Here is a 27,720-nt window from a genome sequence, read left to right as displayed (position 1 = left end):
AAGTATATTCCAGGATTTAAACTGTGAAAGAGTAGCATGAAAAATTCTTTTCACACGTGAATCTGCCACCACATTGCGCACCGTAATCAAAGCTAAAGGCAATTGAATTAGTGTGATGTTTCTGACAAGGCCGTGTGTATCAAAATTTCTAACATAAGATGCTTTTTCATTTGTATCAAAAGGCATTCTAATCCTCTACTGTTAATGGCATCCACATAAGATTCTCTACTCAGTGAGATATTTCTTCTTTTATTCAATCTTTTTTGAGGTTACAAATTTGAGCAGCGTTGTTGTGAGTTCTTTCACATCATACAGACACCATAGTGACACTCCACATTCATATCAGGTGCAAATAATAATAATAATAATAATAATAATAATAATAATAAAACAGTGAAATATGTTGGTTTACTAATAATGATAACCACATCAAGCATTTCTGTATAACTGGATCCTTATAATCACTTCTCTCTTAATATGCTTAATTGCCTTTATAACTCTACAGATAAATATACACATGTTCCCTCTAATGTTCTATGCTGCTGGACAGCCCTTTAGTCATTTCTTAACTGGCTATAGTCACCAAGCCCAACTGCTTTGTGTTGAATTGTGCTTAAAAGGAATCTTGTGTCAGTATTATTTGCAATTAGTATACAATTGTTGCCAGTCACTTAGACCCAGATTGTCAAAACAGAAGGAGAAAGACTCTGATTAGAGATTCTCCATTAAAGATACAGTATGTGTTATCCAGTATGAGACTGCATCTGGATCAGAGGATCTAGCCCTTGCTCTCTTCTCCCTGCATTGGTGCAACTGACTGGACCTTACTGCCAACAGATGGTACAGTGATTGGATGAAGCAGGAGCTCCAGTGCCATGTTAGGGCAAAGGATTCTATAGGCTTCTGAATGCCTGGGTCGGGACACACTGCGTGGAAGCCAGACAAGAAACTGAAAAGGGTGGCGAGCTTAGCTGTTGAATCCTACAGAAAACAACATACTATAGATTTTTACATGGAAATGACATTACAGTAGCACCATATTGAGTATAAAACATACAATATAACATATGCTTTCTGATCTGTTTAAAATTGTATTTATGACACAAAATATAAATATTGCAATGAGGATCTAATTTATTATTGAGTACACTTGCTTTACCTAATTACCGTCCTGAAAAAGACCAGAAACCTCTGACTAATTTCATACAATATTATTCACACTTCTTAGTGACCACACAATTGCATTTTCACATCTTTCAATTAAAAACATTCGCTTAATCATTGAAATAAATTAAATAAAGCTGTGCAGACATGAGGTGCAAAAATGAAGACGGGATCATGCTGTTTCCATCGTGCATTTTGAGTAGTAGTCAACAGACTAACTCGGCCTCTGCAGTATGTGAGGCAGACATTCACTACATGTACACATTTCATTAACAGGCACCTCTTCTTATAGGAGTGCAGTTGAATTTTGTGCAAATGAAAACCAAACCTAATTTATTTAATTCAATGAAAAAAAAAATTATGCAACAGATTACCGTAAACCTCTCTCCCTGGGCACTCTCTGGGAGGACTTGAGTCTTAGTGTGAGGAGCACTTTAGGAACACTGGATTCCTAAATGGCTAAATAAATGGCTTCATGGGAGATGCTTAGATCCCTGACAGAGCTGTGAGCTCTGTTGAATTGCCTGAAAAGAAACAAGAGTACAGGTCTGCTGAATAATATACACTTGTCTGATGTCTGTCAGTTGACTGCCCATGAGCTGAGTAGATTGTGGTTGTAAACTTGTAAAAAAAATGGCCAGAGACAGATCTCTGTGAATATTGGACCGTTGGATCCTTGAGCTTTAAACAGGCTGCTGGAGGAGAAGTGGCTAAACACGGGAGAGGAGAGAATTGCAGTTCACGGTTGACTATCGCTGCATATGCTCTCCTACCCCTGGATATTTTTTTTTTATTAGAATTTTTTTGGCTTGCTTATATTCCTGTCACTTCTCCATGAGTGACAGCTGTATGATGCGCTGAAGCTCCTCTTCCTCTTGTCGCTGCCGGAGTTCCGCCTCTTCCTGTTCACGTGCTGACAGCTCCATTGCCAGCCGTAGCTGCTCATCGTAGCTGTGTGGCGCCTCATTGGTTGGTGTGCTGCCTGTGCTGGAGTCAGGGCTGGACTTATGTTGTGGAGTTCTGATAAACAAAGAAGACCGAAAGAGAGAGAGAGAGAGAAAATGACTATCATATAAACTGAGCGAAGAGGCTGAACCAAGAGACCAACGATGAACAAACTGCTATTTAGTTTAATAATGAACTTGGGCAATCTTGTTTTTTCTAGGTAACATTACTTCCAATCTGATGTGGCAGTAATGGACTACATTGTATTGATCAATCTGGATAATCTGTTGTTGTTTAAGAAGCTATTAGTAAAAAAAAAAAAGAGCTGAGCAGCCCGGTTCCATAAGTTAACAATGCATGGAAGAATTTAACTGGACATTTTATATATTCTAATAAAAATATATAATTTTTACATTGTATATGCTTTAGGACTTGGAAATTGTGTGTGAACTTGTAAACATTGTTCAAGGATGCCAGTGGGTGGTGAAAGCACAGTACAGTACAGTTAGTGTGTCAGACTGGGGGAAGTGACTCAGTGGTTAAGGCTTTGTGCTAGTAATTGGAAGGTCATGAATTCAAATCCCAGCGCTGCCAAGCAGCTCACTTCTATCTTGTCTCAATTGTAAATCTATGGATGAAAGCAGGAGGCAGATCAGAATATGTAAATGTAAATTATTTCGGACCATGGCACCGGAGAGTGTACTGTACCATCCTTACCCCATTTGACACACATGACTTGTCTCATTACCTAAAGACCATGGTTTTTAGGTCTGGGATTTGATGTGCTAGAAGGTAGACAAACCCAGATCTCTCTAGGGCTTTAAGACTGCCACCTCTGAGCTAAAGTGCATCAGGTTGTAGGAAAAAGGCTGAGTGGTGGCTATGAGATTACAAGGATAAAGAGATACTGACTGCAGACCTTTCCAGACGGCTGGGGTCACAAGAGAGGGGATGAGTTCCTGGCTTACTGTTTGTCAGGGCCTCCCAAATTGTCACCTACAAAGAACATGAAGTTGAAAAACCTACATCAAGATACATTTGTGTCTTTTCACGGTTATGTGTACAAAATAATCTGATAATAAACTTTTAGCTTTTATATGTCAGTAAATAACTATATATTTTTAAACATGTGATGTACAGTCACTTAACAATCTTAATCCTGAAGAAATTATGTCAGGTTAACATCTGACCTATGATGTGCTTATTAGGTTTAGATCCTAACTTTTTATAAATGACAATTACTCAACACTTTATACAACATTTATACATGGATGCTATGCATGATGGGTGCAGCACTTCACGCACTTCCTTTCTTACCCTACGCAGTCAATCTGACCTTATCAGACCACATGACCTTTTTTCATTGTTTTAAAGTCTAATCTTTATGCTCCCTAGCAAATTTAAGTGTTTTTTCCCTGATGAGTCAAGTGGTTTTCTTATGGCTAAACAGCTGTTTAATCCCAGTCCTGGGAGTTCTCGTCACACTGTGTGTGTGGAAATGCTTTTACTTTCACTATTAAACCTAGCTCTGATTTCTATTGTAATTTTTTTTACCAAAATACATTTCTTTACTAAGCTTTTAAATGTTTCCTTGATTTTTTTTTCTGACCACATTTTTTCCACAAAGTTGAAGATTCAGGTTTTAACCAAATTCCAGTGATTTAATTCCAGTGGTCTTACCTGGTCGTACTCAGACCCTGCTTCTAGCAGACTCTGCTGAATGGCAAACTGTAGCAGGTCATCCTCCTCCTCACGCATGGCTTCTCTCTGGTTTCCTCCAAGAATGCTGTAACCTCGTGGTGCTTCAAATACAGATGCTGGAATTTCACCCCCATGGCATGAATCTGAGGAGCACACACACACACACACACACGGCATATCAAGCAGTTCATCAGTGTTGCCTCTGATTAAGACCCGAATTTGCTTATGCTTTTAAGTGAGGAATAGGCTGGTTCTCACTAGTCGAGCTGGAGCTTGACACACTGGATGAGTCACTGCCGGGAGATGGTGTCTCTGTCCTGGGACTGTCTTTCTGTCCAACCACATCTCCCTCTGTTCGGCCCACTCCCCCGTCTTCACAGCCGTTCAGGTTCCCAAAGGTGATGCGTGCATTTAGGATGTGATAGATGGGGATCTCTGAAGAGACAGAAACAGCAGATACAAAATAAAATAAAATGAAATAAAATGCAGTAGATTACAATTACAAAGAAAGAAATCACTGCAAACCCTTTCTCCTCCCACATCCCCGCACCCTCTGACGCGTTTCCAATATACGAGTAGGGAAAAAAAAACATTGGAACTATTCCCTCAACTAGTCTGGAAATACAAAAAGAATATCAAAGATGAAAACAAATTCACAAAAACGAGGATAACAGACCAGTCCAAAAACCATAAACAGAGAAGCAAATCTTACTTCTGATACAAAAACACAGCACTGGAGTGTCTGGAGTGTGTTTACATATAGTAGGTAAGTGGAAACTGAATCTGAATGTCTGTGATCTGTAACCTGATGACTGTGTGTGTGACATTGAATGAGATGGCTGGGTGTTATAGTCCTTGGTATCCATATTTATAGACAGTGGTCTGGTCTGGAAATGTGGATTCTGGTGTTGACTTGCCAGACACTTTCGCTATACAGTACAAGTACTCAAATACTCCTAATTCTCTGTGTTTCTGTAATGACCATATTCAGACTGAATAATAATAGAATATTGGATCATTTTATTCTAGGGTAAATATAAAAAAAAATACATATAGATACGTTTTATTTTCTTACCTATCTTAATGGGAAAGCCTGGAGGCAGACGCAGGTTGATGAAGTCTCTGAGCTTAGCAAACAGGGCATTAGAGATGGCCATGAGGTCTATAATGGGAGCCACTTGCTCAGCCAGGGATAAAGGATGGGCCTCACACAGCCACAGCTTGGCTTTGAACCTGAGTGCACAGGACAAATTTTAGTTAATCACATTTAGGGTTTGTTTTTTCCCCCAATACACTGTTCTTAACGTTGATAGCAATGTTTATTTATGGTACAGCTAAACTCAGCAGCAAAGATGTTGTCTGTGCAAAAGATGAGCTAGTTGCATAGTTATGTTATTATACCAATGAGAAGCTACTTGTGTTTTAATTGCCCTGAAGTACTGTCTTTCCTTGAACAGACACAACATCATTCAAGCTTGTATCAGATGTGTGAGACGTGGAAGCACCTTTGTGTTTTGGTGGTAAGATGGCAAGGCTGACCAATATCTCTGTGGTGGTGACTTAGATTTGGATTAAAATATTCCTCCGCTGTCATGGTTCTGCTGTTCATCACAGGGCATGACATCTGGGTCACCATTGTTTGCTGTAATGCACACAAATACATAAATCCTACACAAACATACTGAGCAAAGCATTGTTAATATAAGACAAGCACAGAGCATGGATATTCCCAGGCATGGCAAATGTTATTCATATAAAACAAATTTTAACAGTAAATATTCATAGAGTGGGAACATATCTAACACTCATCATAATCATACACAGACACGGAAACATTAATAGGGCTGAACCGACAGTGAATATTCCCAGGCTTGGAAAAGTTATTAAACCAAACACATTGAATAACAAAGTAGATTCATTAATACCAGACAAACACAGTGGGTGAATGTTTCCTTTATCATGTAGCTTAAGGCTTATACTGAAAATCATAATTACCGGCTAACCCAGTATAATTGGTACTGCAGTAAAGTGCACTCACCCCATTGTTAGTTCCCATATGCTGCTCTGCAATGCCCAGGAAGGACTGCAGTGGTGTTTTACTACCTACAGGATGAGCAAAGCATAATCAAAGCACAAATCGTACAGAGAATTCCACACAGAGGCCTAATCAAAGTCTGAGTTCACTATTTTCAATTATGATCAATATGGGTACTTTTGGGTTTGGCTTTGTGCTGTTCGGTGAGGTGGTCAGTCCGTGTTCGGGTGATCAGCTCTACATTGGAGGCGCAGTACACCTAAAACATGCATGAAGCTGTTAGCACTGGCTGTGCATTTATAGGCAGACTTGTTTCCTTTGGGATCATATATATATTGATCTGAGGACATGTCTCAATAAAACTGACTCCAGTTCCTCAAGCTAGAAAACTACATAGATGATGCATATGTGTTCTGTGTAAGTAGGTACAAAAGCAGTACCTTGGATTCATAGCCATTCACCACCTCTGTTTTCTCACTTCGCCAGCCGAGAATGCCCGTCTTGTTCCTGCAATCAGAGGGCCAGATGATTTTACACTGAAGATCTGCAGAAAGAGCTGAGACTATCATGCTGTCCATGGGTACAAGTGTACTGGTGGACATAAAGAGCTCACTCTCTTTTTTTTCCATTTTACCAAGTCCTGTGTAACTATGTAGGAAGATTTGGTATGGGCTAGGGGAACAATGGAATATTCTGTCATTTACTACTTCTGTAATTTGTCTAGTAACTAGCCTTAGTGCCGCGTTGACAGGTAATGTATTTTTAGAAATAGTTTAAAGGTTAAAGCTAAAAATAAGCTAAACAGCTTTATTATAATCATTGATATTATTATTTCCGATTGCAGCCCATGTCCATATAGGCCTGTCTTTCTGTACTTAAAAAGACAGGACTAACTGTAATTATTATTAATACAAAGAAATTAAATTCAATAAGGTTGAGTGTCTTGTGCCTTGTTTACATTAAACTGTACTTCTTTTGTTGTCAGCCAAATACACTCCCTGTTTAAAGTGGATTATTAAATCTTACACAACTGTTCATAACATAAATTTTCCTGTATTCTCATGTGTTCTCAGTTCAGGTATTTTACATGCCCTTACCCCAGATGGCTGCAGATATATTTACTATACTATTTAATGACCCGTATTTTATCTTATAGTGGAGTTCCACATGACTGCTTTTTATTAGCACCATGGTTTTGGAACATATTGGAATAGGAACATATATAAAACATATACGCTTTTAAAATTCCTGCAGGAATAATAAACATACATTGATCTGAGCATTCATCTTCAACTGAAGGTTCAGTTTTCATAGTCTACTTGTCGTTTTTTGGAGTAAGCTACGCTGTGTCACGCTCGTTTGTGTTTCATGAAGATTCGGGCACTTTGTAGATGCATTACAGTAGTTTTGGTGTCTTCCGAATTCTCTGTATTTACGGTAACTATCAGGTTGATTGGCTCTGTTGAGTGACATGCATAGGACCACCTTGAGGGGAAAACTACTATATTCATCCAAAAAAAAATGCTGGGTGGTGTGACATAACTGGCAACAATACAACTCATATGTCCCTTCCACTTAACATTTTGATTTTATTTATGGCTCAGATTTAAAACTTTTGGGAAATATCAAAGGACTGGTAAAGTTTTATTAAATTCTGTCTAGCCAGTTTTGCCTGATGCGGTGATTTTTGACACTGTGACAAAATCACCGGCACGGTGTCAAATTACGCACACACATAACAACAGACCCAAACACATACACATAAATGGAAACACTTATCTGTCGGGATTTAATTTTACTTTTTTTAAAAGGTAAAGTGAATGTTAATTTGTTTTATTTTTACTTAATATTTTGTGTTAATAATTTTTATGTGTTAATTTTTTGGGGCTGTGGAACGAATAATTTGAGTTTCCATTAGTTCTTATGGGAAAATTAAAATTGGTTTACGGGCATTTTGGAATACAAGCCCACTTCCGGAACAAATTATGCTCGTAACCCAAGGTTCCACTGTATAGACTTCTAAACAACTGAAGGTGCCATAAGCTTCTGCACAAACAAATGCAAATCTAAAAATCCTGAGGTCAGATCCTTAAGAAATGAGGCTCCAGGGATGAACAAAATTTTGTGCAAAAGCTTGTACTGAACACCATAACAACAAAAATGCTGGTAAAAAATGCTGGAAGCACCAGGAACCAAATATGCACATCCACTGGAATTTTTGGGAGAACAATGATTTTAAAGCATACCTGCAAAGTAATAAAAGAAATACAGCAGCCTTCACAAAACCTTGTCCCAAAATCCTAAAAAAAAATTTGGCCTAAACTAAAAAAGTTTATTTACAAGTTACAAAGACTGTGACAAAGAAAAAATAAAAAAAGTAGTGTTAAGGAAGACCCATGTGTTTGATTTAAGTTCATGCATTTAAAAGGGAATAACACCAAATACCGTCAAAGTGTAAGTTAACTTTTAATAAAAATAGTGAATAAAAGAGACTTTAGATATATATTTTTAGATGAGCTCTTGAGAAAATAAAAACACTGTAAATTTGTGGAGTGAATGTTATATCTTGAATACCTTTAGGTTTCTGTAAACATTTTACACTAAATATATAAATCACTTAGCTCACACACGTTGTTAAGTGTAGCTTTGAAGGTTTTTAAAGGTGTAATAATGGTTAACATTATTTCTAGCTCACCTTTCAAAAGCGATGTTCCTGGTGTCTAGCTGCGTTGTGACCACTGGGGCAGAGAGCCGGGCAGCAACCTGCTCATCAGTGGGCTGTAGAACACCCAATAGACTAAGAGCACTGCTTTGAAGTCGTGAGGAGGGAGAGGAAGGGATACATGGGAGTGTCTCACAGAACACCAGCTGTCTGTCATGGTCCACCTCCATAACCATGGCGCTGGAATCTGCATTATGTGTAGAAAGGTGGAAAGTTAATAATAAAAGTATACAGGACCTACATAATCTAAAGATTAAATGGCATTGGAACAAAATAGGGGGAGAAGAATGACAAAAAAAAAAACTCACTGTCACCTTGTCCCTTGAAGATGAAGCTGCGGTTGCCGCGCTGCCAAGTCATCTGCTCAAACCCCATGAGTGTTGTGTCTACTCGAAGGCACTGGCCACTTTTCCACACTCGATATGTGTCGCTTGGGCAGATTCGAGACACAAGTGGCACTAAAAAATAAAGAGAGACGTAGAGTCGGCATAGAAACATTATATACTGGAAAAAGTAAATCATTAATCAAGGGGCTGCAGGACTGTATGTCTGAAAAAGTGGTGCAATGAGGAGGACCAAGTCCACACCAATCACAGTCTACATTCTGGGTGAGGAGGTGGAAGAACTACAGATATGAGTTTGCATTGCCTACAGATTGGATTAGAAATGCACAGGTGCTGTCTACAGAAAATGACAGAACAGAGTCTACTTCTTGAGGAAACCCAGGTCCTTTAATGTCTGCACCAAAATGTTACAGATCTTTTATCAGTCTGTTGTGGCAAGTGCAATATTTTTGCTTCCATCTGCTAGGGTAGCAGCATCAGAAGCAGTGACTCTAAGAAACTTAACAAAATCATCAAAAAGGCTAGCTTAATATTAGGCACTCCTCTGGAGTGTTTGGAGCTGGTAGGGGAGAGGAAGGTGATACAAAACTGTTAATAGTATTGACTGGGTTTTATTTGGGCTGTGTCAAATATAACACATTGCCTTTAGACCAAATTATTACAAAATGTTTTTTCTTTTTGAATCTCTCTATTTTGTCACATGCTTTCTAACAACCTCAAGTAGCGCCTTTTAGCCTTTCTAAAAAGTGGCTTATTTGTGGCCATCCTCCTATAGTGGCTGAATCTATAAAGAGCCGATGATGTTGATGTCTAATAGGATCTCCTATTTCAACTAGTGATCTCAGCAACTCCTTGTGATCTCACTGCTGGAGCTAACTGTGAGACCACACAAAGGCAGTGATATTTATTGTAAAAAAAACAATAGGACATAGATGGATTTGAAATTAACACGTAACAACGTATATCCTGTTTAACATATTCTGAGTGCTTAAAAATTAAATACTAGTCCTAATTTATTCTGATAAAAGAAAGGGTATGAATACTTGTCAATTCTGTTTTTAAAATGTTGAGGACATCTAAGAAGTTTATTTCATTTCATTCCTGTAGAGATGTACTCTATACTGTATCTAAATGAGCAGAAAAAAAATATTAAATTAAAAAAATATTATCCTTAAATTAACGCAAAAATAAAAAATAGAAATTCTCACTAGGGGAAAGGCACTGTATAAACATAAGCCCAGATGTCTGGATCCATAGGCAACCATTTACATACTGTAATAGTATAAATGATAGTCAATGGTCAAATTGCCAGACTGCCTTGATGTTGTGTCTGTCCTATTCGTTTTGTACTGTACTAATCTCAGTGTGTGGCTTGATGGTCTGTGACTCATCACAAAAACCCTTACCACATTTAACAATCTGACTGCCTACCTGAAAAGATTTGCTTTTCAAATAGAATAAAATTATGGTTTTTTTAACTTTTCCCCCTGCTCTCATTACCTGTTTTGCACTGCTCTTGCTCCCATAATACTTGGCACATTTTCACCTGTCTTCATAGAAAATCAATGGCATCCTAGATGAAAAATGCATCTGAGGACTGACTATTTATACTGCAAATCATACCGTCTCCATGCTCTCTACTATGGGCATCACTAAGCTTATCTTGCTTGTTTTGTTTCCTTGATTAATACTTTATTTTACATAGGAATGACACGTCAACTCAACGCCTCCATAACACCAGGGGTTTCCTCAGGGAATGGTCCTTGGCCCTCTTTAATTTTACATTATTACTGTATCATATTTTTAGTGATATGTGTGTCAATATTAAAACTATCATTACTCTTCACTTATATGATCAGAACTCTGTGCCAAGCTGAAAATGCTCTAAGTACATAAAAATTTTAAAATTCCAGAAGGTTTACACGTTTGTAAAAACCAAATTATGAAATAATTTATTCATAATTTGCAGGAGGAACTCAAAGATGAAGATAAAAGGATAAAAAGAGCTGGATGTTGTGGTTAAACCTTCTGTAAACTAGTATATTTCAAACCCATTAAAGGGCATCAGAACACAAAATAAAATATACCTTCTGGTGCAGTCAGAAAGGTACAAGAACTTCATTACATACATGTGTAGAAAAATATATTGTTTAACACAGGTATGTAAATTCCTGCAGATTGTATTCTTACACCAAGGAAAATAAAGACTCTTTTGTAGACAGCAATGTGCAGATTTTAGAAGGCAATTACAAGGCAGATTTCTTCCCCTGGGCTATCAGATGTGTTAAGCAGCAATTGGAAGGAATTAGGAACAGCATCAAGAAAGTGGAAGAAATCACAACTCGACACAGATCTTGTCACTTATCCTGCTCGTTTATCCAACGTTTCTTCTGAAGTGCCTTTTGTTAAAACTGCCTTCTTAAACAAAATGCTGGAAACTTTTGCACAAGATCCTTGAAAGATTGATAACACCTTTTCTTCACTACTTTACCCGCGGAGTTCTTAACCTCTGTCATTCCATTCTCTTTCACTTGCACAATTGTGTAACCTAGCAACAGAAGAGATGCCACAATTCAACTAGTCCTGCAGCCCTACCACCTCTCCATTGGATCTAATCCCTTCAACAATGCTCCAGACCATCCTGCAAGACCTCCTCCTTATCATCACTAATATAATTAAGGGTTTCATAACCTTCCAGTCATGTACCAACTGCATTTAAGAAAGAGTTATTCCCATCCTGAAGAAACCATCTCAGGATCCCTCGATTATTAGCAATTACCAACCACAAATTCTTCTCTTTTTCATTTTAACATCATCAATCATGCTATCTATCTACTCATCTGTCCTAACAACTGTCCAACATCCTAACCAGTCTGGCTTCAACGCGACATCATATTGGTGCTCAATGGCGAGATGCACGCAGCTGGATCAGCCTCTACTTTTCAGCCATGAAACTATATTGCCCATCCTCATAATTCCTCGTGGTAACTTGGTGGCATGGCATAGCAATGGTTTGTTTGCTACTTGGAAGGTCAGTTATATCAGGTGACTCACTTAGTTCTGTTCTCTGATCCCTCTGTAGCAATATCTTGTGAGGTTATATCCTCACATCGGTTCTCTTACCACTGCTAAGCAGATGACACTCAAATCCTCATATTGCCATCCTCATCACACTCTTCTGCTCAGATCTCAGGATGTCTGGCAGACATCTCATCATGTCATCTCATCAGCTGAAACTTGATCTCAGCAAACCTGCACTGCTGTTCAACCGAGTTGATTCATCGTTACATCATGTCTCTGGAAAACTCAATGATTTGTTCTCTCGATAATGCATGCAACCTTGAGGAAATCATGGAAAATCAACCATCCTTTTAACCTGACAGATGCATGATAAATTCTCCTTTATAGCATCAGAAGGATTCGTTAATTTCCATCCACGCAGGTCACTCAGGTGCATCATTATTCCCTTGTTATTTCAAAACTGGACTACTGCAATTTACTCCCGGCAGATCTGCGTCCTTAGACCTCTGCAACTGATCCAGAATGTGTCTGCATGACTTGTTTTTCTTCCCAAGTTCTCCAACATCATTCCTTTGTGATGCTGTCTTCACTGGTTTCTTGTAGCTTTCCCTTTAATTTAAATCTCTGGTCCTTGCCTACATAGGTAACAATGGACCAGCATCCAATTTCCTCAAAGCTTATCACATTCGATGCTTTACATTATGTATTCTTTATCTGTGACATAGTGGACCAGTGTAAAGACGTTTTATTGATACAGAAATCAAAGCACCTCTGAAAGTCACTCTGGATAAGTACATCTATTAAATACTACATGGAAAGAAAAACACTCGTAGACAATGCCATCTTTGTCAAACTGAAACAATCATATTTTATCAGATCTGCAACACTACCTATAACCTGACATGTTTAACCTGGTGATTTCATGCAAACTCACACCTTTAGATTTTGGGTTCATGCCAATCTAATAATGTCATGGGTGTAAAGCACACAGAATTTAAATACAGTAGATGGGATTTCCTATTACTCCAGGACATTAAAGAAACATCTCAGATGAGTGGCATTGGGTTTTCATGACTAAAATGAAACTTTTATTACTGCTACAGTATTAAATTGAACTGAAGGTTTCTAAACATTTAATTTATACATGTCTGTAATGATTAATTAATTAAATAATTAAGAATTATTATAGTATATGAAGTCAATTATTAATAGCAACAAGTAAGATCATTGGTAATTACTTATCTGAAAGAAATAGCAATTTGAAATACTTCATACATCAAACTCTAATACATTACACAGATTACTGTTACTGTTAAAGTGAATATTCGTTAATATTAGTATATACCTAATATTCCTATAACTCTAATTAGTATGATAAGCTTCATGCGAATATAATGTGAAAAATTATATAAAATTGTTACAAGCAGAGCCAAACAGTTAACACGGATTACCTCAAGATCTCCTGTATTTAAAAAAGAAACACAAAAAATAGAGACAAGTGAGAATGAGTGACACAGAAAGTGACAGAGCGGCAGGTGGCACAAAGCCCAGCAAGTCTGTCTCTACTTCAAAGTCTTTGAACAAGAGTCTTCACTAACACACTGGGACACAAAATGTCCTTCTGAAAGAGACTCAATCTAACTGTAACATCCTTCAAAATGATCCTAAACAGTCTCAGCTAACAGACATACACAGGCAGTGTCATTTAGTTTTATTCCTATGGCAAACCCACAACTTGCAATATGTGACTATTGAATTCCAGTCATTTGATTGTTTTTTTTTTCTTTCTTTTCTAAATTACTAACAATGTTAATATATGATTGTTCTATTAACCCAAGCTACAACTGCTATTTTGTGGCCACTGTTCCAAAAGCTTATACATGCAGCAGTCTGGGAAAATAATTTTTATGTTCAATTTACTACATATAGTTTCCTATTTGCAGTTATCTCCACCACATACAGTGAGGTCAATAAGTATTTGATCACCCTGTGATTTTCCAAGTTTTCTTACTTAGAAATCATGGAGGGGTCTACAATTTTCAGCATAAGTGCATTTCCACTGTGAGAGACAGAATCTAAAAAGAAAAATCCAGAAATCACATTGTATGATTTTTTTAACAATTTATTTGTGAATTACTGTGTCAAATAAGTATTTGATCACTTGCTTATCTGCCAGATTTCTGACCCTTAAAGACTTATTTCGCTTTTAAATAGTCCAGCTACACTCTGCTCATGTTTCTAAATTAGCAGCAACTTTTTGAGGTCGTTAACTGTCATAAAGACACCTGTGCACCCCACAATCAGCCAAAGTCTAAGTAGATACATGGGGTATCAATGATGTTAAGAATGGTGAAGAATCAGCCCAGAACTACATGGGAGGAGCTGGTCAATGCCGTGAAGAGAGCTGATCATCCCAGACCATCGACTATCAGTAATACACCAAGACGTCATGGTTTAAAATCTTGCATCACACGGAAGGTTCCCCTGCTTAAGTCAGCCCATGTCCAGGCCTGTCTGAAGTTTGCCAGGGACCATCTGGATGATCCAGAGGAGTCATGGGAGAAAGTCCTGTCGTCAGATAAGAAAGTAGAACTTTTTCGCCTTAACTCTATCGGCCATGTTTGGAGGATAAAGAATGATGAGTATCTTCCCAATAATACCATATCTACAGTGAAGCATGGGGCTGGAAGCATCATGCTCTGGGGGTGTTTTTTTTGCACAGGGGACAGGAAATCTGTCTGATAAGCAAGTAATCAAATACTTATTTGACACAGTAATTCACAAAAAAAATTGTTCAAAAAAATCATATAATGTGATTTCCGAATTTTTCTTTTTAGATTCTGTCTCTTACAGTGGAAATGCACCTATGCTAAAAATTGTAGACCCCTCCATGATTTCTAAGTAAGAGAACTTGAAAAATCACAGGGTGATCAAATACCTATTGACCTCACTGTATAAAGATGTGGCATATTATTTTTTCTAATGAATGAAAAAAATAATATGCCACATATTTTTGCCACATATTATACCAGAATATCTGGTTAGCCCCAAATATTTCGAGGGGGAAAATTACTTTTGAAGTTATCAATACAAAAACATTACTGTTTAAATTTAAAGGATACATTAGCAACATAAGACGGGTTATCAGATTCCCCTACATCAGTATCTGTCTTATGTAAAAGTCTTAGGTAAAAGTCACAAGTCATTCACATTTACTAGTCATTCACATTTGACGTAATTTATGTAATCGATTATGGTATTATAATTATACTGTTTGTGTTAATAACCAAGTGGTAGTTGATGTACTTATTGTTCTGTTATTTGGATAAAACTGGTTTACATACCCCAGCTTGTAAACTCCCATTTCATCTCCACATAAAAGTCTTGTGCCTGAGAGAAAGAGAGAGAAAGAGAGACATGATTAGTGTTGGTTTAGTAGTCTACCTGGAAATCCTTAGTAGACTCAGGATTTTTAGACTGTTAGCATGTTAAGTTAAGCCTATAAAACCACTATGATGGTGTATTTATTAATATTTAGAGACTTTAAAGCACTTCTGTTAGTCACTCCAGATAAGAGTATCTTCCACATAGCATATATGTAAATGTAGTTTCTATTTGTGTCAGAGTGGCCAGGAGTGGCTGTGAAACATTAATGCAGTTCGTGTTGTAAGAGGAAGTTCGTTCATTAGAAAAAATAGTTAAGGGAATTTCGGGAAATTCTCAGTAATAGAAGGAAGAAGACTATAAGAATATTTGCCCCAGTAAAGCAAGAGTTATAAAGATTAGTGTGGGGCACAGAAACCATTTTTTGTTCATCTGTGTAAGTGCTCTATTTCTTTGCCTGTGTTAATTCTTTATGAAAGTGTTTTTGATAGGATGAAAAAATATTATTTAGCTTTCTAGGAGATTATGATAAATGATTATGCAAAACACATCTTTCTGTAAGAGCATTCATGAATTCAGTGGTATTTTCATCATTTGGTAATTCAGAGTACATTCCATGTCTGTTGTTAATAAGGATATTTATTCAAAATATTTTCTTTAAAAATATCCCATTTTATTTTTTAAGGGAAAGCATGTTACTGTATAATATCACATGCATCCTATGCATCACTTAGCTCGAAATGGGTCATTATTTGCAACGTTGACCGTTTTTTGCCATGTCCGCTTTTGAAGTTGAGGATTTCTTTGTTTCAGAATACAAAACCACTGGAGTTACATTATTTAAATTTATTCAAAATGTTTTAATACTAAAAAAATATTTTTTTCTTATTTAAATAATTTAAATATAGCCTATCAATTTATAAAGATCACCAAGTTCTGTAAACCAAATTACAAACTATATCCTGTAACCCAAAATATGTCTAACCTATTGATTATTTTTACAATTAGTTAAATAGTTTAAGTTTTTACAGTTAATCATGATTACGTGACAAGACTTACATTTACATTTAGGCATTTGGCAGACGCTCTTATCCAGAGCGACTTACATTTTTATCTCATTACACATCTGAGCAGTTGAGGGTTAAGGGCCTTACTCAAGGGCCCAACAGTGGCAACTTGGTGGTTGTGGGGTTTCAACCTGGGATCTTCCGAACCAGAGTCCAATGCCTTAACCACTGAGCTACCCCCGGCCCCACAAGTCAAGTGGCTGTAGTGGTAAAACAGTTTTCGTAAAACTTTTGTAATGGAAATTATGTAATCAAGATAAGGCAGACCATGACATACTGGTACTATATTGGGGATAAAAACACCAATTAAAGCTGAAATTCAGCATGAACGGAATAAACATAGCTGAAGTACCACTATGTAAGAGGTCACAGTAGACTGTTAAGGTACCGTAAATGCTGAAAAGAACACAACATAGAATACACTAGAATAGAAGGTTCAATCTGTTAAAACTACACAATGCTATTTCAAAAATTTAGGAGGTGCATAAATGGCGTTTACACGCATTTAGCTTCCACTGCAAGCCTAATTTCCTTGCATCAAGGCGCTCCACTAAAATCGGCGTATTGGCGTATTGACCAAAGTTAACACTTTGGTGCAGCCCTACTCAAAAATTAGTGACTAGTATCACATGATGTCATTCTTCTCTATGACATAAAAGTTACTTTTTAGACACCCTGTGGTACAATAAGTATTCTCTCTATCGTGTATTAAAAAAATGACTAAAATGTACCCCAAATAATAGAATAACTCATGTGTAACTCTGTGAGCTTTAAATTTGTATAATTTATCCTTTTAGGCATGGAGGTGCTTATACAGAAAGAGAATTTATCATAATCCTCATAGAAATAAACACAGAAGTTTATTAGCTAGTCCTGATTGAACTTTTTAAAAGAATGAAGAAAGAGATCGCTTCTTATTGCATTACTCCACACACACTTGCATATTTACAATATTAGGTACCTAGCTTGTTTAAGAGACACCAATAAACATTAGGGAGAATAAGAATGCAAAGACAACCATTGCACTATGCATAAAACTATTGAGATTTCAGAAAACTGTCAAGAGCAACCCTTGAGCGTCTTCGTAATTTATCAGTTATGTCTGAGTAGTTCAGAGGATGGAATTGCCGCACACAGATGTCAAGAGAGACAGATGGTGTTGGTGACAGCACAATCTATACAGTGGTCCACTTCTGTGTATGGATACAACTGACTTTAAAATATGAATTAAACCATACCAAGTACATTATAGGATACACAAGACCATATTTTTAAATGGTGTATGCACTGATCCATGGCTGATCCAGGGCGTGATACAGAGTGTGCACATTATGTAAACGTATCAGACTTTATGGGTCAAGTGTACTGGCATCTGTGTCAGGGCCCGTGGTGGAAAAGAATCCGTAGATCAGAATTTTACCCATATAAAATTCTGACCTTAATAATATTGATTTAATCTTGTGAAGATTTAATCAATTAATAAATAAATCCTGATTAATAATGTTGATTCAATCTTGTGTGCATTTACAGCTTAAAATATGAGTTTCATGATGATGTATTTTGGTTACCAAAAAAAATAAAAATCAGTAGGTGTAGCTGCTCTTCACTTTTCTCTTTGCTTTTTTAATATTAAGCAATAAAATTCACCTTAGGTCAGTCCAAGGTTAGAATCAGGTAACAAAGACACCTCCGTAGCTTCGAAATTGGGTGCGTGTTGTAGGTTAGTATTAACTCCCAATTTCACACATGAACTCCAGAATTAGTGGATGGAATATTTAAAATTAGTTAAAATATCTTTGACTGCCAGTCATGTTCACAGAGTGCTTTTCTGAACAAACTTGGATACAAATGTTATATTTGCTATATTTATAGCCTGAATAGGGGGCACCATCTGCTTCCTGCATTTCGTAAGCATTAGAAAGTCATATACATTCTGACGGTTCTCTCTAGAGGTATGTTCTGGCTTTGGATGTGTTGCTTTCTGCTATTAAAAGCAGACCTGTTGAAGTCTTTCTAGTAGTCTTGGGATGCCTGCCAGTCTCTTCATCGTGCGCTGATAGTCTCGGTGACACAACACCAACCGCACCAGCTCAGCGTCACGCAGGCTGATGGCTTCCTGCAAAACTATCGTGAGAGAGAAGGACAGCAAAAGATATAACTATGCAAACATATTCAGTATTTAAATACAGATGATAAACCACATAATTGATTATCTTGTTTGTTTTATGATGCAGAATAGGGATAAAGACAGAGAGAGAGAGAGAGAGAGTGAGAGAGAGAGAGAAAGCACATGTAAGAGACAAATTTTATTGTACTGCAGTCATAAAGGCAAATAATGGCAAATACATCCGTTTATAATTTCTTTTACCAGCTGTCCTGCATTCTCATGTCATTCTTATGTAATGATAAAGCAGGAAAACATTAGATTCATTAGACTTTAAATATTCTTTATAAGTTTCCTTTAAAAATATGTGGAATATGTAAAATATAATTCAATGAAATTTACCTTAAGACCCTTAAATAATGTACTTAAAGTACTGCTTAAATCTGCCTAAATCATATTACTACTTGTAATCACGCTCAGTGTTTCTGTGCTACCTGTCCAGCCGTTGCCGTTCTCTTTGCTGACATCGGCGCCATAGTGCAGTAGCACTCGGGCACACTCCAGGTGGCTAAGGGTCACAGCCAGATGCAGAGCAGTGCGACCGTGAGGGTCTACCACCTCCACGTCCACCTGAGAAAAACAAAAGGTGCGAAAAGGAAAGATAAACATTTGTCTCACTTTCTTTTAACACACTGTGCACAGCTGGGAAACGGAAAGAAACAGTTTAGGTGAGACAATGTGATGGTGAGAGAAGTGACAAGCGATAATTAAACCATTGCACTTGAAGCTGACACCATGAAAAAAATCTGAGCGTTCATTAGGAATTCTACAGCAACTCAAAAGCAAACCTGTGCCTTTCTAGCCCTTGACTGGCTGGGGGGGGGGGGGGGGGGGGGGGGGGGGGGGGGGGGGGGGCTGGGAAACAGCTGACATTATGCTTTATAAGGGGGATATATTTCAGAGCTTATCAGTGAATATGTGGATATTTATGCATGCAGTATATCTTGGTTGATCGCATTTGATGAGCTGGCATTCTGCCTGGGATTATGTCCACACACATTAATCCTACTGTCAGAAAGAAAGGTCGTAAGAGCTGCTAAAGGCAGGGCTGGGCCAGGGTGACAATGAGGATATGCAGATTCTAACTGTGCCTTATGAACGGTTTATTTCCAGCAAGCTTACAGTAAATGAGTCACATAATGGTACTTTTATGCACATGCCTCCGACAGGCGCATTATAATGGAAACATATTACTGCCTGAGGGCTTGCTGTCTACTGGGAGAGCTGTTCTCTTTCCTTACAGTGAAACCAGCAGGCTAAGTGCTGTATTAAAATGTGTGTGTGTGTGTGTGTGTGTGTGTTGGTTCTTAGTTCTTTAGAGTGTCTTTCTATCACACATATTTATACAACCGCCTGAATGTACAACCGCTCACCCTTCCTGTATAATGTACTACTTAATGTCATCTCTTACCTCATGCTCTTTAGCTTCTTTGTTTTTATTAACTGAACATGCACCATAGTTATGCATGTGCGTATGTACTGTTGATACAGTCCACCCATCTGTAATGTTGTTTTGCATATGAAACCTACTCCCATGTGGTGCATGCATACTCCCTAAGCAACGTTCACTGCCACAGCTCCCTCATTAACACCAGCAGTGTGTTCATGAGCAACAACTGGGGCCTGAGTGACTCCCCAAGGAGCCGGAAGAACATCAGATCCTTCACAATGGAAAAGGGAGGACACAAAGGGTGGTGAAACAGAGGGAGTGGAGGGGCATTGCTATGGTAACAGAGAGAGCAGGGGAAGGAGTTTGATGTGATGGGATGGTGTGATGGAAGGAAGCAGAGACAGAGGATGATGGGAGTACGATTGGGGTTTTAAAGCAAATGATGGTTTTCTCTCAGTCCGATGGGAAGCCCAGCTCAGCTCAGCCCCAAAGCTAATACATGAGAGAAGACAAAAGCTGAACACTCATGGGAGAGTGAGGAAAGATGAGTGGGAGATGATGTATGAAATTCTTTCTTGTGAAGGGCTACAGTTTCGTATGATACAAGACACAAAACAAGAGTCATCAGTTCTCCCTGGCCTCCCATTGACCTGCTCTTTGCCATTTTTCTGCTCAGTCTAGTGTCCGTGAACATTCCTCCTCGCCCACCTATTCCATACAAACTGAACTATTGTTGGATTTTGTGCGAAAAAGGTCTTTCTTGTGACTCAGTAGGCAGTGACAAATATTACTTTTCTTACTAATGTGTCCTTAGCACATGTGTAAAGTCTGTAATGTATTATTTTGTCCTCTTTGTTTATTTTTTTAATAGAAAGTATGTGGTTATTCAGCACTAATTTAGCATTGACTAACCTGAGACCTCTTCTTAATTATCATGTTTTCCAAGTATGTAATAATGTGTTCATGGAAAAGGAGGATGGTCCTGGTATAACAGAGTGGTAGTATTTTATCATGGATGAACAAAAGAAATTCAGAACTAAATAGACTGTATTTTGCGAGCCATGTGGACTTTCTCCTCCGGGTTCGAGGGTAGATTGACGCTTTGGGTCTGTGTGCATGGAGTTTGCATGTTCTCTCTGGGCTTGATGGGTTTCCTCCCACAGTAGAAGACATGCAGACTAAGTTAATTTGCGTTTTCAAATTGCTTGTAGCATGTGTGCTTGTATGTGTGTGTGTGTGTGCGCGCGCGCGCGTGTGCATGCCCTGAGATGGATTCGCAAAAAATAAAATTAAAAAAATAATAACAATAAACATAAAAAAATAGATTTAGACAACTTGCATGAAGCAACATAAATGTGACAACCTTGTAACATCAGTAGTTAATAAAATACGTTCAATCTATTAATTATTCCATTGTAATTCTAGTTATTTGGCTTGTATCACATTTTCTACCATAGCTCACTCATCTGTTTTCTTTCATCTCAAAAATTGTTTTATATATATATATATATATATATATATATTAAAAATACCTTCACTCTTTCTTATACAATAGCGCTGTAAACTGTGCAATATCAGACTGTCCACACCCAAACTCTGCTCTGACTTGAACACACAAAGAGCTATATAAATCGGTAGTTGGTCCCTCGAGTTTGGTGATATTGTGTCATCTAGGGTCTTCCCACACATTTTAGTGGCTTGTGCGCATCCATCCCGAATTGTCTATCCCTTCTTCTTTCCCAGCTGGAGGCTGCATTATTGATAGTCATCTCTGGCAGTGCATCTGCTCCTGTGTTCTCTCTGCTTTGGCTAATGTTTTCTGGCAGCTACTTAAACCAGCATCAATCTTTTATTGGGTGCCCGAACTGTGTATGTGGAATGTGGGCCGAAGTACACGGTGCGCGTGAGATTGTGTTTGTGTGTGTGTTTACACAGATGTCTGCAGTTGTGTGTCAGCAAGGGAGCAAGATGCAAGATGCAGTGCGTGGTGAAACAACCTAGTCGTGAAACATCGTCTGTGTGGGCAAAACACATGAAGGTGTGCACAGATGCAAGCTATCAGTAAAAATCAAGCACAAACGAACACAATGCTGTTTGATGGTCCTTTTAGCAAGCATGCTCTAATTAGGGGCAGCTAACACCACGCATGATTGCGAGAAATCAGACAAGCGGCATAGGGGATGTGGAGATAAGGGAGCTGTTGAGGAAAAGTGCTCCTGGTTACTTCAAATTATAGTCGACATTGTGTCACTGACTCAGACAACGAGGATGAGAGAGAGAGAGAGAGAGAGAGAGAGCGGGGTCTCCGGTTCCCTGACTGCTTGCTGTATGGCTGGGGCGATGCACAGCAAGCTGACACACATCACTTGTTCCGACAGAGCCATTACTGATGAGCCAGGCTGCGGAAACACATTTTGAAGAAAGAGAAAATGTGTGTGCACAAGCTAATAACTTCCTTATAAAATGTCACAGCCATTACATTTTCAACCCTTATACTCTGTCAGTACTGCTGGAGCAAATATAACATTAATGACACGAAATCACAGAATCTGACCTTTTTTTTTTTTCTTTTCTCGGATGATGGCTCTGTGATCTAAGGAAAACTTACTGCAAATATGGTCATACTTGCTCAGAGATAGGGAACAAAATAAATGCTTAATCAGCACTTAAACATAACCTTACAGTATATAGGAACAGTACAGACTTTATAGTACAGTACATCTAAACATGGCCTTCATTATTTTTCATCACTACACTTAAGCTCACTGATGCCTATGCGGAACCCTAAAACAAAGGCTTTTCCTTTTATTACGGTCTCTAAATAGAAGCAATTTAGATCCTGAAATCATTCAAAGATTCCTTGCAGATGTCATGCTGGTCATGGTAAGTACTATTAAAAGTTGGTAGTGCAGATATTTGAATGAGAACTTGCAGTGGTGAAGGCTATGTAGTCGACCTGAGGTTATTTAGAATCACAAAAAGTCTAATCCCTTCATGTTTCCATATTCCCAAGAGCAACGTGACAAGGGTTTTGGAAATTTCTAAATGTCACAATTTAAAGTAATCAGAGGCCAGTCTTTCATCTGCCAACTACATACTTATTAAATCCAGTATGGCACATAATACATTCTGTGTGATAAAAAGCCAGGAGAATGCAGAGGGACATCACCACTACCTAGCTGTGGTTTTGCATATACAAATTACAGTAGGGGAACGTCTTTACTAGTAACATGATGAATTACATTTTTTATGATGTTGAAAATGCCATACAAAAATAGCATGCAGAAGATGTGGATTCCCCTGATTTCTTGCTCTTTTTCACAGTCTGCAGTCGTTATTACCCGGGTAAATCCTGTCCCTAAACCGTAATGAAATCAGACATGACCGTCAAAGTACCTTCCATTTCCTCAATTCCAGTTCAGCATCCCACACAATCATAACATACTGTGGTCTTGTCCGTGCAGACATCTGTTCAATCTTTTAAACTTGTAAGATGCTGTCCCAACCCATGCTGCTTGCTCTGTTAAAAGCCTTCAAATAAGTTAACTACATCTCAGGCTACTCCCACCCAAGCATCATCCTCATCCCTAGTGACAACATTCGGCAATTAGTGTTGGGTTTCATGGTGTAGGAGACGGGCTGGAGAGTCTGAGGCCTGAAAAAACGAGTTGCCAACCGAATAAACTAAAAATGGATAGCATCCATGCCGCTAGAACATAGCGATTGCCAATGAAGATATTTAGACATCAATTGTCTCCAGCTAAACAGGGTCTGATATGTGATATAGCCATTTCTCTTTTTTAGATAATACTCCTATACTTTTTTGAAATATTAATAATAATAATTGTAGCTATGTTGCAAGCAATATTACATAATTCATCATTTATTCTCTGTGCTCTTTTTAAAAATCTGCGCTGCTTTCAATTTGAAAAAAATGAGAATCTTCAAATTTCCTCCAAATAGGGAACGAACCATCTACTCCGAGTCCTCTGTGCTCCTTTTTATACATGTTCAAAGCAAACTGCAAATGAAGCTCCCCAATTCAGCTAGTTCGCTGACTTTCCTTCCTTACACTCCAATTCGTCTGTTTGCTATCAGTGACCTGGCGCCTCCTTCATGGCAGCTCATTTTTTTCTGGTCCGTCTGTTCTGACTTCCAACACCATTCACATGCTGGTGCACCACTTTTGTCTTTGTTATAGCCATGTGCCATGGCTTTCCAACGTCAAACACTTCCATACACACATACAATTCCATGCCTGATCTTGGCTCATTGTCACTCTGAACCAGAGACCAGGACGCTGTGCCAACCATCACCAAATTATCATGTCACTAGTAAATCAGACAAACAGGAGCACTTTATATGATATTAATCAGCATGGCAGGCTTTTATTTATCACTGAGGGCAATAAATATAAAGCTGCATATGTTCTGTGATGCATGCTGGAGCTCTAAATTCGAGTTGGTATGTATGTAGTGTACCAAGAGAACTTGGCTCAGTAAGTTGGCTCTAGAATGCTGTTTTACAGGTTTTTTTTTTATGTGCGCTACAGTGGGCACAAAGAGTATATACTAGTATCATATACAGCGAGTTGGCAGCACAGGGGCTTAGTGGTTAGCACCTTGCACCTCCAGGGTCCGGGTTTGATTCGTGCCTCAAGTCTGTGCACATGGAGCTTTGATGTTCACCCGATGCTTGGTGGGTTTCCTCCCACAGTCCAAAAACATGCGGATTAGGCTTACTTGGCGTTACTATGTGTGTGTGAATGTTGACCGGAGTAAATAAATACAATGGTTATTACCACTGGCCTTTACGGTCCCTGATTGGACTACAGAGGTTCCTAGATGGAGGGATGGATGGATACCTCATGTTAGCCAATATTAGAGCAGATCATTTATTCCACTGGATATAACTAGGGCAATATGATAAAGCTTAAAACCCTAAACACAATGCATTTCTATGCTATAATCTGATTGTATCCATAATCATATTGTTGTGATCATTTTAAAGAATTTAGATCTAATTAAAGTGGCAGCTCGATTTTAATGGCACATTAATGTGTGGATTTTAATTGTATGTAAAATGTCGCATGTAACTGGTCCTGGGCTCCTGTCTAAGGAAATCTTTTTGAGATTGAATGGAAAATGGAGAAGCATCATTCAAGCAGCCATTGTGCCTCCGCTAGTGTTAAACACACCCTCTCATTTACACCATTTTACCAGCGCGCTTTAAAGGGAGACACTTGCCGAAAAAAAAAAGAAAAAAAAAAAAAAAGCCCGCAGTACATACACCTTTCGTCAGAGTGAGTGGAAACAGGGAGGAGCAGTTCTCCAAACACTTTTACTCTCTGTGTTTTAGGCATTAAACAGCTGATAATGAAGAAGTTAGCGGTCGCGGAAAGAAAACGAAAAGGAGTGGGAACAGCGCGGCGGCGCTTCAAGGCTCAGCCAGGTGTAACAGTGTAACAGTGTAGAGGCGCGCGCGGGGGTTAGAGCCTGTCTGTCCACCCTGTGTGCACCCTGATTTAAATATGATGTGATGAGTTTTTGGACGAGGAATATATATATATATATATATATATATATAAAACGGAGACGGTGTGTTAACTAGGCTACCATGACACACCTTGAACCGTGTCAGACATGGCCCGCTCTCCTCACAAAAGAGAATATAGGCATGCAACCAAACAGTATGTACTGTATACTGACACGATCATACCGCCATGGTGACATTAAGCCTACTGTTCAGTGTTGCGGGGTTGGACGCAGACAGAGATACCCAAAGCCTCTCACCTGCTCGCTCGCCGAGAGCTCTTTCTCCAACTGCCGGTGTTTGTTGTGCCAAACGAGATAATGGAGGCGGTAGCGGCTCTTCTCTGGAGTTTTCTTAGCTGAAATCATCCTCGGAACATTCTTCCCTACCCTTCTCTCTCACACACACTCTCACTCTCTCTCTCGTTTCCTTTCTTTTTTACGCGCGAGCCTATCTAGACAAAATTAAACGGGGCGCGTGCTGACTCGAATCCGGATGATGAGGGAATGTCTCTCCCCTGGTGCCTCATCCAGCATCCTTTCTCATAGTAAAAAAAAAAAAAAAAAAAAAAGTCCGATAGCTGAAACGGTTTAGGCTTCCTCTAGCAGATGAGTGTGATCCGCGCGGTCTCCCTCCCTTATCTCTCGATTCCAGTCTGTCACTTCGCTCTAAAATCCGACGCCTATAAGCGCGAGCTCTCAGTTGCTCCCCTTTCGGTGATCACGCGCTGCACGGTGATGCTGTTGACTGCGCACTGAACGGCAGGGTGCGCATCTAAATATGTCAGGCTAAAAACTCCGTTTATCGTGCCTAAAGCGTTATGATGTCTTCACGACATTTAAGAGTGCAGTTAAATGTATTTTTTAGGCGGACTTAGTTTAAGGAATTAAATAGATAGATAGATAGATAGATAGATAGATAGATAGATAGATACTTTATTGATCTACATCATATTGTAGATATGATTGCACACTGTATATCTTACATACATATAGTCAGTAGACCACAGGGTAATTTGAGAACTCACCAGAAGTTACTAGTTTAATGCTAAGAACAAAAATCTACAATTTTCAAGATATAAGAGAAAAGCAAAAGCCACTTATATAAATAAACATATAAATAAAAAATATAAACTTGTAATTTATATTAATATATAGTTAATATATATATAATTTATATATTTTATTTATATGCTTCTTATATATCTATAATAGGATAGAGATAGATTTTGGATAGGATAAACAAAGGGTCCGTCCACATGCCACTCGGCACATCTGGCAAGGAAATTCCCCACAATAAAGGTATATTTGTCCTTTCTGTGGCAGTGACTTATCTGGTCAGGTTGCCAGCTCAATGCCCTTTTGTATCTGAGCACTTAGGAGTGAAGGACCTTTCTTAAGGGTCCAACAGTGTGGGCAGCCTAGAAGCGTTAGGGCTTCTGATCAGCAGGCCAACACCTTAACCTACCTCCGTCCTGCAATTATCTGGAAATTTGGAAAATAATTTACCTGTGCTCAAATATGGTCTACGAGTTTGACCAGCTTGTCCTGTGTTTTTTTTTTTTTTTTTCAAAACAACTTAGAGTGTTTCAACACAGGATTTATTGTCAAATGTATTTTCATATTTATGCAGGTAACACATGCCTACAATACACAATCTAAGTTTTGTATTATCTTACAGCTTGTCATAAAAACATGCCATATGATAAATTTACTAAAGCATAGCATATTTCATTCATACAGAAACAGCACCTTGTACTGTTTTCTAAATATGCATCTATTGTAGTAACATTTTATTATTTGTACTGCTACACCAAACAATGTAAATAATCTAAAACAACACTCCTGTTTACTGATTGCATTAAAATAGAAGATTACCATAATTAATCTAATACATCCAAAACACCCAAACTTTTTATAATTCGAGAAAAATAAAATCAGCCTGCAGTAGGAGATGTAGTAGACCAATTCTGCAGGAAAACCTAGGACCTGACAAAACTAATCTAAATAAACATATGACAGCCAAGAGCAGTGCAGTTTAGCAAGTTGTTTAAAGTTAAACGGAATTTTATCTTGGTAGCTTTATGGGGTTGAGGTATCGCCACATTACACCTCTAGGGTTTCTGGTTTTATTTTGAGTTCAGGTGCTCTCCCCATCAGTTTCCTTTAGGTTCTCTGCTTCCCACACACCTTCCAAGAACAATGTCCATAGGTGACTTGGCCTGGCTACCCTTATGTTATTTAGGCTGATC

General features: G+C 38.4%; 1 protein-coding gene across 2 annotated transcripts; it reads right to left on the bottom strand.

Moving 5' to 3' along the window:
* Nucleotides 1–26,165, bottom strand: ankrd13b (ankyrin repeat domain 13B). Of its 2 annotated transcripts, none has more exons than XM_053506746.1 (15): nucleotides 25,730–26,165; nucleotides 18,982–19,117; nucleotides 18,383–18,507; nucleotides 15,277–15,322; nucleotides 8,876–9,025; nucleotides 8,541–8,754; nucleotides 6,286–6,352; nucleotides 6,023–6,104; nucleotides 5,849–5,913; nucleotides 5,316–5,452; nucleotides 4,886–5,043; nucleotides 4,069–4,245; nucleotides 3,790–3,953; nucleotides 3,029–3,105; nucleotides 1–2,184 (listed from the first exon to the last, which is right to left on the bottom strand). In XM_053506746.1, the coding sequence occupies exons 1-15, from the start codon at nucleotides 25,835–25,837 to the stop codon at nucleotides 1,989–1,991; spliced, it is 1,902 nt and encodes a 633-aa protein (XP_053362721.1). In that variant the 5' UTR covers nucleotides 25,838–26,165; the 3' UTR covers nucleotides 1–1,988. The 2 variants fall into 2 exon arrangements, with proteins under 2 accessions (XP_053362721.1, XP_053362722.1); XM_053506747.1 differs by having other exon boundaries at nucleotides 8,882–9,025.
* Between the last annotated feature and the right edge of the window lie 1,555 nt (nucleotides 26,166–27,720).

This window comes from Clarias gariepinus, chromosome 11 (assembly GCF_024256425.1).
Source record: "Clarias gariepinus isolate MV-2021 ecotype Netherlands chromosome 11, CGAR_prim_01v2, whole genome shotgun sequence".
Taxonomy (NCBI): domain Eukaryota; kingdom Metazoa; phylum Chordata; class Actinopteri; order Siluriformes; family Clariidae; genus Clarias; species Clarias gariepinus.
This window is presented reverse-complemented; position numbering and strand designations above follow the sequence as displayed.